General features: G+C 35.2%; 2 protein-coding genes across 2 annotated transcripts in view; both read right to left on the reverse strand.

Annotated features, from left to right (window-relative positions):
* The window catches only part of LOC142336187 (CCR4-NOT transcription complex subunit 9-like), a 420,288-nt gene that overhangs the window by 125,474 nt on the left and 278,506 nt on the right, over positions 1–16,308 (reverse strand). The gene's annotated exons all lie outside the window — the stretch shown is intronic.
* On the reverse strand, positions 1,158–11,573 carry LOC142337055 (uncharacterized). The gene is made up of 3 exons (XM_075386116.1): positions 11,315–11,573; positions 10,845–11,047; positions 1,158–1,696 (listed from the first exon to the last, which is right to left on the reverse strand). The coding sequence occupies exons 1-3, from the start codon at positions 11,478–11,480 to the stop codon at positions 1,562–1,564; spliced, it is 504 nt and encodes a 167-aa protein (XP_075242231.1). The 5' UTR covers positions 11,481–11,573; the 3' UTR covers positions 1,158–1,561.

Raw genomic sequence — 16,308 nt, forward strand, 5'->3', positions numbered from 1 at the left:
AAAAACGCTTATTTTTGTTGAAAACAATAAAATTGAAAGTCGTCAAAACGCCTTAGTTATGAAATTAAATCCTTAAATAGGTTCACTTATAATGCCATGTGAATATATTGAGACCTGTAATTATGCAGAATATCATACGACTACATAAACAACAAATACCAGCAAAACATAAATTTTGCAAGAAAACAGCGTCGAAGATCTTCAAAACAAAATGTGTTCTCCAAAAAAAGATACGTTAAAATTCTCCTTCCTTCAACGCGATTAGTCAACGACAATATCGAAGCCAAAAAACCGTGAGTTTGTCACTGCAATTACAATATGTTCATTGCGCCTCATTTGCAATTAAAGGGGATATATCAGTAATCAGTATGTGATTGCACATCATCCTGGTCAGTAAGTAATATAAAAACAAACGTCAAAACGGTGAAAAGACACAAATATAATGCTAAAAATTTTAGGATTGTAACAATCCATGATTAGACCAAATCTAGCCTTGCCATTGCTGCTCGTCCATTGAAATTAAGTAATTGTTCCAAATGTTAGTGAGTCAGATAATAGTACTAAAAAACGTCAATAGATTTAAAATGAATTTTGTTCTGATGAAATGTTAAAAACAATTTTTTTCAAAAAAACTCTCATCATAGGAGAAGTAAATTACCCCCCTTAGGAAATAAGAAGATTGCTTCATCAATTTTTAGTTTGGTAATTACAGCAAGTTTAAACAAATTGCTCTCAAGAAGCATATTTTGTGCCATTTTGATAAAAAATGAATTTTGAAAAAATAGCTACAATTTCAGCCGAAAGTTGGTTCAAACATTTCAGCAATTGCTTAACGTAATCCAATAACATTATCGTTAACAATTTTAACATATTTTTAGAAAAATTGACAAAATTTTGAGCCAAAATACAGAAAACATTAACCAAAACAACGTAATCAGTCAAATGTTTACAAAACTTTAAACCTCCATAACTCTGTGGAAAATGAAAAAAATCGTTTCAGTTATATATTCCACGCTAGACGGGCTTTCTAATGATACCACTCACAACTCTCTACGAAGAAAATATCGACGGGCCAAAATTCACTAAACAAAAAATTCAGCTGAGCATATAGTTCCTCCCCACTAAGGTGGATCGGAACAAAACAGATGAAATGAGAGTTCATGAGACAAAGATTGAATTCATTATACAACATCTACTTCAACTCAGCACAGCTGCAATTAACCTATAAACAACGTAGCCAGCATACAACAATAGAAAGTAAACCTAAATGTGAATTCACGTGAGTTCTAATAAATAAAATCAAATCATGTTTTTCCCAGATGAGCAGTTACACTTGGAAACAGATTCTCGCCTAGTCTCAAAACAAAGGCATCAAATACAGTAAAATCAAGAAGTATCAAAACACAAATCATCTAAAACAGCGCCACAAATGTCTTTGCGGTTCTACTCGAGTTCCAGTAACAATTTGTTTGCAATTATAGATCGCAGATCAAGCTCTATCAGTGCCAACTACTTCTAAAGCTGAGCAAAGTCTAAAACATTTAAGGCTTTTCTTCCTGGCTTAGGACCTGTGCTGGCTTTGGACATGTTTGGTGGCCCCTGCCTTGCTAGCGAATAGTTTGGCACATGTTGCACATTTGTGCTTACCACTGATTTGATCAAACACAACACCATCAGAGGCAGTCTTCACTGGAGTCTGAAACAGTCAAATAAATGATGAGCTCTCTCCATTATGTCAAATGGATACATTAACCATTTCAAACCCGCCATTCATGGAAACGTTTTGCTGCACAAATGAGATTAAAACTGGGTTGTATTCCTTAAACATGCCGCGAAATAAATTGTGATCATTAAGTGATGGCAAAGATATGATAATACTCCAAAAACTAGATACTCCAAACAAAACAGGATGAACATAAACAAGTAGTCTCTCGCATACGAGCTTTTGCAAAGAAAATTCCCACTTTTCAAACAAAATAAAAAGGGAAATTTTAAACATAGCTGGCAGATTGCCCAAAAACGGCCGAAATAGCCTTGTGGATCTTCGGTTTCAAAAAAATGCTGAGATGTTATATTTTGAGAAAGAATCTTTTAACTTATAGTCGCTTCTTTTAGCTACCCTCCAATGCCCTTTAATTAGAGTCGCACGCATTCATTTGACCTTATCTCTTTCAATTAAAAGAAAAGTCAATTTCAGAGTGAGGAAGTCACTGAGAGGAGGTAAGTCACGAGCGAACAAAAATTTAATCACGCGAATGAAAAAACATAGCAGGACAAGTCCTGAAATACAACTCCAAGAATTGAATGGAAAAACTTAGAAGTACTCTTCCTGACCAGCACATCACGTGAACAATGCCAGCGAAAACAGAAACAAAATCATCTCCAAAAAACTGAGAAATTAAAACAATCAAAAAAACTGAACAAAAATATACTCATTGCTAAAACTCTAGAAGCTTTTACCCCTAAGGCAAAATTTGATCTCTTTAATTATACCTATTTCAAAAATATGTTCCAAACCAATTTTTGTTTCTGAAATCGGTCCAGTATTATATCTTCAAGGGCCAATAACTGAAAGAAATTCATTGGCCCTTGAACATCGATTAACTCGAAAATGACCGAAAAATTCAAAAAAAAAAATCAATTGCAAATTTTAATGAAATGTTACGGAAAATCGTGATATTAAAATCTTCAGAATCGTTTCTGTGTATCTAGAGGCTATTAGACGCCATCCCGTAACCCAATTCCAAGCCTTCAAAAATTCATGGGCTCAAAGACCGATAGGCAATAATTTTTAGCAATTTCAAATTTCAAACAATAGAAATTCTTTCAAATAAAAATGTAGAAAACCATTCACTTGCCCCCTAGCAACTATTTAATAACATACTATCAAACCTTGGATGAGGTTAGCTGGCTACTGATGTGAGAAAAACTGACTAAAAGACAAATGTTTTGGAAAAACTTAAAAAAAAATTGAAAATTTTATCAAGAAATTTCTAACATTCGGAACGTTAAAATGTTGAAAACAAATCCATTGAAACTAACAACCATGCAGTAACTTTCATCAGACCGTGGAATAGGTTTTTTGATACTTGAGAATTGACAAATACGAAATACCGACAAAAAAGTTAGAAAACCCTGAAAAAAATTGCGAATTTTATCAAAAATGTGCTAAAAATTTAGACATTAAAATGTTGAAAACCAATTCGTTGTTACTAGAAACTAAGCATTGCCCTATTATCAAACCTCAAAGGAGATTCCTTGGCCCCTGAAGCTGAAAAAACTCAAAAAATGACAAAAAATTTCAAAAAACTTCAAAAAAAATTGCAAAAATTAGTATCATTTTGCGTGTTTGTGTTTGTATTACCAAAACATATAGCTCATAAAATAGTCATAAAAAGTAAATTTGTCTCGAAAAAGGCCTTCGTCAACTTTTAAAAACTTCAACTTAAGACTAATCAAACAAAAAAAATCACAAAAAACATGAAAAATTGCAGCATTTTGAGCCCAAAAACTCCTAAAAACGACCTTTTAACCTTCAGTTAAAGACATCCCAGCAGCTGTACCACTCTAAGCACTTGAATGATTACCAATGCGCTCTTTGGGCCTCTAATGAAACTTAATGCCCGCTGGGCTTTACCTGATTATCCCGTTTTGAAAGATCAAAGTCATTGAAAAATGTGTGAACACATCTTAAAAAAAACACAGCGCCCCAATACAATTCAAATTCTTTGAATTGTTAAAAACATAGCAGGAGAAGTCCTGGACACAATCCAAAGAATTGAATGAAAAACAGAGATATAGTGTACCTGACCAGCATATCAATTGAACATTCCCAGCCAAAGAGACGATCTCAAAAGTTATGAAACAATAATAATGATTACAAAACAAAAAAATTATTCATTGCTCAAACTCTCAAAGCTTTTACCCTGAAGGCCAAACATGTTACAATTCAAGATGCCCATTAACTCACGCATAAACCTTGCCAGCTTTATTATCCACAAAAATACAAACGAGAAAGATGACAAATGCATCAAAAAAACCAGAAAAGGAAAATTTAAAGTTTTTAATTTTTGCAAAATAAAAGTTTGAACTCTTTTTTTGTCGCTGGAGTTCTGTCGTTTAGACCATCTGGAAGACAAAACTTTTCTTGGCCAGTAAAGATGGTTAAACTCAGAAAATCAACAAAAATATCAACAAATCAAAAAACAATTTCAAATCAAAATCTTGCTAAATTTCGTTATGTTAATATCTTCAAAGCCATTTAGTTGTCTCTAGAGACTATCCAGTATCACTATTTATAGCCTTGAAGATCAATAAATTAGAAACAAGCTAACAATTTCCAGAAAATTTGACAACTCGTGCTAAAACTCGTGTTATTAAAATATTAACAACCAATCCATTACCTCTAGGAAATATGCAGTAACCCATTATCAAACACTAGAGGAGGTTCCCTGGCCCTTGAGGCTTTGAGGACCTAAAAATTGACAAAGGACCTAAAAATTGACAAACTTCCAAAATTTGAAAAATTGCAACTTTTATAAATCATTCTACGGTTATTAAAATTTTTCAGTAACTTATCACACCAATAGGAGGTTTCCTGGCTCCTGGGGCTGGAAATTACATAATGACAATAAATGTTGAAAAATTTGACAGAATTGCAAGTTTCAAAAAAAATTGTCCAAATTTGTGATGTTAAAATGCTTAAAACCATTTCATTTCCACTAAAAAGTATGCAGTATATCAAAGCCAAGCTGAGCTTCCTTGACACTGAAAAAATTCAATAAATGATAAACATTTGTAACGGCTGCTTTCCTATCAATGGCAAGGAACGTTTTATACCACTCAGTTCGCTATTATTAGCGTTTTACAAGCTGTCGAGAAACAAAGTTGTGCAGTTCGCTTTTGTAACTTTATATCCGCTATACCGTATATTACCGCCGCATTTAGCGTTGCATTATTAGTCAAAAATAACTAATCGGTCAGCTTTGCTGAAGAAAATCAATTCAATGGTTCAATTCTTGGAACTACAAGTAATCCAATCAATTGGGGTCATTCAGAACTGGAAATTTCGTATCCCTATAGGTTGCTCACTGTTTATGTTTATAAATGTATCTAAGGGGGCATTCAGTTGCAAAACACACATAATTCACAGAGGAAAATCCGTCTTTTGCCAAAAGCGGACTTGAATTATAGGTAAAAACAGAGGTCCTTCAGTAGTCACAGGGGCCGAAACTGTAGAGACAACGTAGCATCTAGATTTTTGGTTTAGAAAATTCAAATCTGAACTGTAAATCTATCTTTCAGCGCCTATTACTTTCAACGAACTGATTAGAAATCGCTCCTCTGGTCAAATGACTTTCGTGTATATGTTTAGATATCAGAGGTTCTTTGATTTCCTTTCTCTCAAGTTACTTAAATTTTCAAAACGAAATTGATGGGAACATAAATTAGAATTTTCACGCTAGCAAGACACAGTACTTTACTGCCCAAGTGAGATGGCAACAATCCGCAAACTTAATCAATTTAACACACAAACTTTTAGTTTTCCGCTACTCCGAGGTTGTGTATTCGGTTCTATCTATATCTCTTTACTCTTGTTGTACATGTCAATTCTCAACAGTTGATTGGGTGAACCCAAACCTGTCAATATAAATCCAATACGTCACTTCCCTGCAAACCTGACGTCACGAATTGGTGGTTAACAATGTAGATTATCATGAGAATAATGCAAATACATTTAAGGATTTCAAGCGAAAGCGTACTCTGTTTTCTTAAATTTACAAACGCAATATGTCGACATATTGTGAATCAATTTTGCGCTGCATGCTTCTCTAAAAGTGCTACTTAAAATAAGATTTTAGGAAAGTATTAACAATCGTCCTCCACATTTTCAAAAAACTTGAAAAACAATGTAAAAATAGCCAGCAGATTGCCGGAAAAATAGCCGCGATAGACGCTTGTGGCCTACCATGAATTGCAACAACTAAAGAAATAAGGTTGAGAGATCGACCACCAGCTTTTAAATACACCAGTAGACTTTTTGGGTTAGATTCGATTTTTATGACACATTTGCTCTACAAGGAAAAAGCCCTAGTGGAGCTTTTTCAAAAATAATATTCGATTTTAAAACTCAAGACAAGTACTCAGGAATTAGTTTGTCACTACTTAAATGCACACTATTGACCTTTAATTAGTAAATGTTCATAAAATTTAAAGTTCATAAGTGAGTTCAGAAGTCAGTTTTGTGAGTGAGGTAAGTAACGCAATTGACTTAAAAGCAGAAATGACGTCACGAACACTAATTTTAATTGCAAAGCAGTAGAAGTCACTGAAGTCATTGAAAATGTCAATTCCAAGAAGTCAGGGTAAGACGAAACAAAAATCTGTTAGACGAAAAAATTAGGAGCGCAATAATAGCCGCCTGGAATTGCTGACGCGGCTATTAAAAGTTAGTATAAATTTGCGTGTTCATGTTTTCAGTTCGAAAACATAGAGCTCTTAAAATGATCATAAATGGTAATTATGTCACGCAAAAGACCTTTATCAACTTTTAAAACCTCAATTTTAGACTGGTCCAAACACAAATCGAAAAATGAGGAAACAAAAACATTTTGGGCACAAAGCCTTCTAAAATAAACCTCTTAACTTTAAACTACGGCATTCCCAGAAGCTTCACTACTCTAAGCACTTGGAGAACTACTATACGCGGCTAAGGGCCTTCAGTGCAAATTAATGCCCGCTGAGATTTACCTGTTTATCCCGTTTTGAAAGCTCAAAAGTCATAAAAAGATGTAAAAACATCTTAAAAAATAACAAAAAGACAGAACACCAAACAATCCAACTCTTGGATTGTAAAAAAACACTCTGCACTAAGAGGGAAAAAAGATGTCACGCACGAAAATCAGTTGAAACTGCATTAACGATTGAACAAAAAGTGACAGACTTTTTCCCTTAGTTTCAGAAAGTGTTCTAAATTGGTGTCCAGTTTTAGTTAGATTCTAAATTATTTAATTCCGAGTCTTAACTGAAAGCAATTACGCTCAATACTAATGTCAGCTAGCAATTGCTCTAACGGACTTTGATATCCTAATGCACTATGACTTAATGAACGGACTTTCCTTTTATCCAGTTTTTTTTTATTTTGCTCTTTTGACAATGACCGTACTCACTACATTGCGCAATTTAATGCGGGAAAGGATTATAAATCCAATAAAGTGGAATGGTGTGATTTAAGTCCGAAGGCAAACGCGGAAACATTGACTTATGTAAAACGTGATGTAAAACCCTGATCAAAAGGTAAAGTGAATAAAAGGAGAGCGTCAAAATAATAGCCGTTGAGAGGCTGACCGCGGCTATTAATCAAAAAAGTTTTAAAAAACTCGAACTCTTAAACATCTTTTGCACTAATCAAAAACACAACAAACATCTCAAAAAACTACTGTGCCCACGAAAAGAAAAACGAAGGCAGGCAACAATCAAAAATGCCAACAAACGCTGTCCAACCATCAGCACTAAATTTTAAATTATTTCAATTAAGCCTCATTGGAAATGAAATATACTTGTCATTATTGGGACTACCGACTTCAGAACTTCAAATACTACTATTTATAAACGCGCAAAATCATAAAAGCGTTAGATTTGAACAGAAAAAATGAAGATGCAAAGGACTTATTGGAGAGCCAATGACACCTATCACTAGTGAGTCTATAAGAGAGAACAAAATTGGCAATATGAAAGTCAATCATGAAAATTGAGAACAAGTGGATAACCAAGTCGTTTGAAAAAGTCGTTGAAACACTTAGCTTTAAATGAATTAGAGCCAAGAGATTGCCGGAAATTAGCTGACTTTGACCCGCTTGACGTGTCAAAAAGCGTTCTCCTTTGGTGTGCAGTTTCAGTTAGATTCTAAAATTTAACAATTCAGCTTCTAAACAATAAGCTATACAATAAAAAGCAAGCGTAGCAAACGCTCTGATGACCTGTGATAACCTAACGCACTATGACTGGTCTTTATCGGTTTATCCCGTTTCTTTTTGAGTTTCCTCTTTTGACATCGGCCCTATTCACCATCACGTAAATCAATGCATGAACGAATTTGAAATCCATTGAGTTTTAACTGAGAGTGAGGTAAATCAGAAGTCAACGTGAAAATCGTGACTGATGCAAAACGAAAAACCTGATCAAAAGGTAAAAAAATAAAGGAGAGCGCCTAAAAAAGAGCCGTTAAGAGCCTGACGGACGGCCATTAAAAAATGTGCCTAAAAGTGAACAAAGAGCCAATGTCACCTAACATTAATTACTCAGTGAAATAACATTAAAGAAAAATTCACTCAAAATTTTTATGAAAACAAGTCGAGAACCTTTAGAAAAGAAAGTCTATACGCTTGATCCAAGCTACATTAATATGAGAGGTCATAAGAGCTGTAAAAACGAAACTAATTGACAGAACCATAAGAACAAAAAAAAAGGAGAAAAAGACGAAAAATCGCTGGACCTTTTTTGAAACAAGTGATGTCTAAATCCTTAAAACCGTTGGAAATCACTTCAAATCAGTTAAAGTAAATTAAACATGCATCAATAAGGAGGCATTGAGACTTTTCATTGCAGTGACTCGGCAAGAGAACATTAAAAGTCACTTGTGTATAAATGTCACTTGAAAACAAAAAGCGCCAAAAACTTAAAACAATGAAGAGAAACAGTTAAAATGGGTCAAATGGCTGTAAGAGTAACAAAAATTGGCTCTGAAAAACAAAACATAGCTGGCACATTGCCAAAAAATAGCAGGTCCTCAAACACTCTTCTATTAGACTGACACGTAGTAATTTCACCTTAGCAAAGAAAAAAATCAAATTCAGAGGGAGGAAGCCAGTTCTGAGAGTGAGGCAAGTCACGGACAAAATACTTAATCACACCAACAAAAAAATCTACACTTAGATTGAAAAATGACGTCACGCATAAAATTCAGTTGACATTGCATGAAAGAATGAACAAAAAGCAGATTTGAAGTGATTGAGGTTGTAACAAAAATCTTGACGACAAAATACTCCTGCTGGAGTCGTAAAAAGTCATCGAAACAACTAAAATTCTTTGAATTGAGAAAACCAAGAGAAGCCCAATAATAGCCCCAGCTATCGCTTTTCGGCTGCTAAAAATTAGTTGAAACAACAGGTCACCTTAACTCATTGAAGCAAAGAAAAAATCAATTTCAGAGGGAGGAAGCCAGTTTTGAGAGTGAGGTAAGTCACGTGGGACCAAAAACTTATCACGCCAATAAACAAAAAAAACTACGAGTGAAAAAATGACGTCACGCATGTAATTCAGTTGACATTGCATGAAAGAATGAACAAAAAGCAGATTTGAAGTGATTATGAGGTCGTAACAAAAGTCTTGAAAAAATACTGTTTGAGTCGTAAAAAAGACATCGAAACACAATTAAAATTCGTTGAATTGAGAAAACCGAGAGAAGGCCAATAATAGCCCCAGCTATCGCTTTGCGGCTGCTAAGAATTAGTTGAAACAACAGGTCACTTTACTTTAAAATCACGCCCTTAAACTACTCTTACCTCATTTACAAGAAAAAAATAGGAATTGTGAACAGATCTTTCCGTGAGCGACTCAAATCGTCGGACCTTTCAAAACAAAGCAGTTTTTCAGTTAACATCATTCAAACAGTTACGACGTCATTCAGAAACCAAACCAAAAACCCGCTCAGATATAAAGCTAAGTCGAGCATTTGAGAGAAAACAGTCAGAAATCTTGCAACCGCGAAATTTTTCGATATTAGAATATATCTAACAGAGTTAAACAGCTTAAATTTTTAAGATGGACTAAAATTGATCAGCTCCAAAAAATCACCAATTTGACGAGTGTCAGCAAAACACCGGTTTTAAAATTTCTGCTCTACAAACTGCGGGTAATACTTTTAGGAACTGACTGAGTTGAAAAACGAAAAAGAATTGTTCATTGCCAAAATTTAGCCCCAAGAAATTTTGCAGAGCAATTAAACAATTCCGTTAAGATCTATTAAAAATATAAGGTTAGTCCTAGCAGCATTAACTCAAATCCACTGCAGTGAAAAATTTGAAAAACGCTTAATTCTTTATTTTCGTTCAATAAACTAATAAAGGCAGCGCGAATAAAGCTATAGGTTGTGACAAAACCCTTCACAAGAATTCATATAAAAATGAAGAGAAAAACAGTTAAAATGGGTCAAATGGCCGTAAGAGTAACAAAAATTGGCTCTTAAAAATCGATGTATGAATCGTCAAAAGATGTTCTGATACGCACTAATTACACAAAAATTCAACCCAAAGATGCAAACAATGAAATTTTTGAAAAAGTTTTGAAAATTGGGAAATATGAGCCAATTTTGCATTTGAAACGCATTTAACACTGCATTGTCGATTCGAGAGGATTAATCAATGATGCAGCCGCAATCAAAAAACAGTTCTAAAAAACCCGAACTTCAAGCAAAAAAATGAACCATATGGACGAAAAAACTGCTAACATGGGTTATCTAAATGCTCCATTTTCTCAAAGTCGAGAAGTCAGTCACTCAACGCTGCACAACAAAAAAATCACTGAGAAAAAAATAGTTCACACGGCCATTCAACTAACTTTCGCCATTAGGTCCAAACGGCCCTAATAACCCCACCAATCTCTGCGGCTATTAAAAACCACCGACTTTTTCTTCTTTTGACTTTCGTTCAACAGATCATCTTGAATGCTTGCAGAAAACTGCCGACAATTCAGTAGCATATGTATAATTATAACCCACTACATGTGTGCCTGCCGAATTCGGATCATGAAAAATTAAAATTATTTGAAATAGTTCCACAACTTACAGAGGTGGCAGCCGTCATATCAAAATGGGGCTCCGATTTGATAGCAGGCGCACCTGGCATTGCACCCTCTGCATATCCGGAGTCATTGTGGTCCATGGGCTCTGCTTTCACTCCTGGACCTTGAGTTGCAGTCTGGTCGGAGGCTCCCCAAGAGGTTACCGGTTCCAGTTTGACTCCACCGGCTGCCTGAGAACCCGATCCACCTGTATTAAATAATTTATTTTTAGAAAACGCATGATAGTTTCAGGGCACATAATTTGCACCCCTATCAGATGCCTAAATTTGTTCAGATGAGTGCTACGCATTTAGCACCTCTGCTTACCAGACTCAACATGTTCGATTAGTATCAAATATGGCGCCATTTTACCCCAGAAATCATTTTGGGGTAATTAGATAACCTGCGAACAGGAAAGTATTACATTCAAAAAAATTTGAGGCATATGTAGAGCAGTAACAGGAGTGGCAATTACCCAATTTGAATGTTCCAGTGCAGTTTTGGCCGTTCTGATCCACAATGAGGTACTCTGGCGACTCTGGTGCTGGTGCTCCTGGTGTCTGCTGTACATGAGCGAGCAAGTCTTTTTTGGGAATTGTGAAAGAGAAGGAGATCATTTTCTTGCTCTCTTGTGCGGCCATTGCTTAGGTTGAGTAGGGTGGAAATGAGGCTCTGGAACTGAGGTGTCAAAGACGTTCAAAAACAACAATTGTCTGAAAGTATAAAATCATCTTTGTTTTACTCTGCATTCAAATTTGCATAAATACAACGGCAAACATTCACTTGTATCATGGTTGTAGTAACAAATTTGCGATAAAAGTGATTTAAGAACTTTGGGTTGGTTTTGTCAACTTTCTGCGCTAAATTAGGAACCAAATAGCTGCAAAAGAGAGCATTTTAGTTAAAAAAAAAACAGATCACATTTCCGTGATAAAAAATTGTTACGATATTGGTAAATTAACAATAATTAGGGCTATTCTGTCCCAAATTCTTAAAACTGTTTTCAAAGATTCTGTAACCACAGAAAAATTATTGGGAGACAAAAAGTACCCGCAGCACGTGGAAAACGAGATTTGGTTTCTACGTCCGAAAATGCAAGCAATTATGAACACACTAACGATAAATGACTCATTATTCTTAATATGAAATTCTCCGTACATTGATCGCCTAGAAGCAGTTCAAATTCCAGTTACTACACAGAACAGAACTCCAATAGCGCGTGATCGCTATGCAATCAAATTGCGCCAACCATTGTTTAAAATATTTTACCAATAGTTTTACCTACTGAAAGAAACCTCATTAAACCACTATTAAACACCTCAAAACCTGCAGTATCACCGTCCGAAAACATCAATAGCAGAAGCCAAATATACGCAGGCTCAATTGGTTTCAAATAAAAATAACCTTATGTTTTTCATTTCCTGTATTAAACTGCCGTACTTAAGCCAGATTGAGCGCAACAGCTTGAGATCTTTCTATATAAACTTAACTCCAGCGTTTAAAATTTATAACATAACTTGCAGATTGCCAGAAAATAGCTGCCGCAGCTTCTGAGACAAAATACCAATGAGATGAGTGAGGACGTCAAAAATTAGAACAAAACGGTTTTGCTGGTAACTGAGATGACGTTGAGTTAATTTAGATTTATGTAATGTGAAGCTGCCCTCGAATAACTGTCAATTAGTGAAATATCAGTATCTGATGCTGACTTCTCCCATTAGAGTTAGCCGAAGTCAGTTTAAGAAGAGAAGGAGAAAAGATATTGAGAGGGGGTACGTCACAACTGACAATAAATCACGAAGAACAATAAATCACTTATCGATAGATGTGGAAACAGTGATTTCAGACAACACAAAACTAACTGAACAGGAAAGCTTTGAACTGAGCGTAACCTCACAGATCCAAACTATCTTCACGCAATCATAAACAACGCCGGACAAGTCCTGAATTACAGTTTACTGAAAATTATCCTCGAAATGGCTAGGAACGAACTTTGAAAACAGCCTTCCGGGAACGACTCCAAATAAAATCTCACGGCACAAACTCAAGACCTTACCTCAAAACTACAAGATTGTCCTCAACGCATGAAAAAAAACAGCAATTTTGCAGATTGTACAGCAGATTGTATCGAACCTAAAGCCTGGGTCTTTCCTGATATACCACGCATTACCGTAAATAGACGATAATATATCGACATCATATCAATACAATTACATTTAAACAAAGTAGCTATTACATTGAAACATTACAAGGTAGCTATCTTTTACGGTTCCAAACACCAGACTTCAGTAGAACATACTCAAACAGCGATCTCCAAAAACAGGTTTAAAAGCAGGGATGCATAAATTTTGGCAAGAAAAAAATACATCTTTGCAATTGCGGCATTGGTTCGCAAGTAACACTAGCCATTGCAATTAGTCAGGATCACAAAGGGCGCGTAAAAATAAATTACATAGTATTATTATCTACCTTGGAAAAGGAAGAGGAAACGGCGGAAAATTCTTCCTTTTCTAAGACCTTGGATGAAAACGATGTAGTGTTAAGAAGAGTTATAATTCCAAGCAACCAAATAATTGTATTTCATCTAGAACAAAAGAGAAAGAAAGAGAGCGAGAGAAGAGTAGGAGTTACATACATACATTCAATCAATCACAGCTATCGTGTTCTGACGTTTGATGTTTGTTTAGTTTCAGCTATTTGCATTATTAGCACGTGTATAAACAAGAGCCATTTCCAATTAATAAACAAGGAGAATGAAAAATAGTCAACTAAGTTTGAATAAATTATAGTACAACTACAGTATTGCTCAACAACTTTTGTTTTAAATGTCGACAACTTTTGTCTCTACGATGACTAAAAATTTGGGTCAAATCAAAATGTGGGCATAAAGTATAAACTACATCAACTATCAAAAGCTTCCATATATTCAACAAAATGTCATTATCTAAGTTTTAAGCATCAACTTTTGCTTGCTGCTGTAAGGAGAGAAATTAAACCCAGAATGGGATGACTAACAAACCAAAAAGGGGGTTTATAAAATGGGCTGAACCCTCAGTTACATTAACTTCAGACTATGTTATCAGACAGACTATGTTATAACAAGTCTCACTGCAACGTCGGCAACATGGGGCTGTTTTCTACGGTTCACTTTGTGAAATGGTGATTTGGTTCATTTGCAGTAACGTAAACTGAACTACAAGAAAATTTCCATCAAAACTACAGTAAATTAAATCAGCTAATCGCTCTATCTAACTCGCTATTGGACTAATAACTAATTCAGCAGTGGAAAGCAGAGATGAAGACAAAAAGTCTCGAAGTTGTTGATTTGTTCATATATCAACTGAAGCTTCACCCTCAATGATGGTCGGGGTACATTTTAGTGACTAACTAAACCCAAAGTAAACAACACTACGGCTCAACTACAGCACTAATTAAACGAAGCTGATTTCAATCCCCATCCCTCCTCTGGTTGAAAAACATTTTTAATGATGTTTCCTGCTGATAAAAGTTCATCATTTATGGATCAAGTGTAAGTATCTTTTAAGAATAACTATTGTTGCGCCATCACCGGTTTCTTTTCCATTGAACCTTTCTCAAGTCTGTTACGTTGGCGATAATCAACCTTTGAATAGGAGGGGAGGGGCTGAGATGAGGTACGTTGAGATCAGCATCGGGATGTCTACTGCTATCTGAACTCTTAGGCTACGCTTAACTACTATGTCTACCTTTAACTACAATCAATTATAGCACCCTTTCCTTGAATTGAATTTCAGCAGGATCTTCTAAGAGAGAGACAGAAAGAACTACAGGTAATGAAATTCAGGAGCGAGCTATGTCACACAGCTTCACTTCAGCTCAGCTCAGCTCAACACAATCGCCATAGTCAACTAATTGTACCATTATTTCACAACATCAATCAATATTTTATTATCGACATTCAAATCAAGAGTCACCAATCCGCTTACTCAAAAATTTTCAATTTAAACTGAATTTATCTTTAGAACGATGATAGACTGTCTCGGATAAACAATTTTTGAATTTTGCTCAGATTAAAATTAAATTGATTTAATTTTTGAGCACAGGGCGACTCGGCTAAAATTGTAGCTACAAAATTCAACCTAGCAACAACTAAATGAGGGATCAATTATCACTAACTGCTTGGCCCAACTAAATCTAAGTCTAGTCTACAACTGAGAAGTATGTGTGAATGTGGGTATGTTCGTTTGTCAAGTAAACAGTAAAAACTACATCAGCCACGATGGCAAAATATTAAAAAGAGATCACACTCAACAAAGGATAGAGATACATTTCATATTCAACAAAAAAGGACCGAAGCAACTCATAACCTTCAAGATCTTTACTAGCTGGAAATTTTCAGGCTGCTTCGGCAACCCAGAAAAGCTATCTTAGAGTTAGAATAAATAGCAACTAATATTTTCTAATCGCATAACTACGTACACAATGATAAGCAAGTTAAATATATGGCTGATTATACACTTATCGATTTATTCTAAGCTTTAAAAATCTCAATAACTTGGGGAGATCACTGCCTGATGATTTAAGTATCCCCGTGAGAATTGTTTTTACCACGAGCAATTTATGTTCTTCCAATTGCGACTACATGTCATCAATTTTAACCATTTGGTATTTCACGTATCAAAAATGAGGTGGATTTTTCTGCTTCATGGAATATTGTTTAGATCTTATCTTGAGCTCTTGTCGAATCTTCCAATTGTTGCATACATCGCATCACTGATCCTTCAAATTCGCACGCTTCAATACAGCCATTGCATTTTAGCAGTCAGAATTTCGAATGCTTTGATATCCGAAACAGGCAAAACTTATGTGAAAAATATCAGATCAATTCATTCAATGGTTGCTCATTTCTGCTGAAATTTGACAACCATATTGGTAGAAGCTGATCAGAATTCGACAATCAATGCATTCGATTTTCTGGCTGCTGTAGATGGAACCATCCCTTGCGACCTGAAACGCTTGAAAAGAGCTCAAAACAAGTTCGCTTTGATGCAAATTTTCATGCAATTTAAGCAAGACTTCCAGGAAATGTTTTCACGTTGTATTTCAATTAATTGAAAATAATACAATCAAACCAAAATCATAAACGCTCAACCTCGTTTTTCAATGAAAATTATTATCATGAAAGTTTGTTTATTTTTAGTTTTAGGAAATAGTCGAATAGTACTCATTGAAATCTTATGAACGCTAATATCACAAGTAAACTAGTAAACTGACACAAGCTTTATAGCGGCAGATCCCAGAGCATTGCTAGAAGGGGCTTCATGGAATATCCGCTTTGCTAGAAGTGGATGAATGACTTCAGGCGTGGCTTAAGATTCTCAAACTTTTTAAGGAGTATTTTGAGCGTTTACGATGTATAGAACGCGTAATCATTTCTAATGCAAGCTTCAAAATAAACTTGTAAAATTGCACAAAACAATGCGCATCACA

This window comes from Convolutriloba macropyga, chromosome 3 (assembly GCF_964194025.1).
Source record: "Convolutriloba macropyga chromosome 3, txConMacr16.3, whole genome shotgun sequence".
Lineage (NCBI taxonomy): Eukaryota > Metazoa > Xenacoelomorpha > Acoela > Convolutidae > Convolutriloba > Convolutriloba macropyga.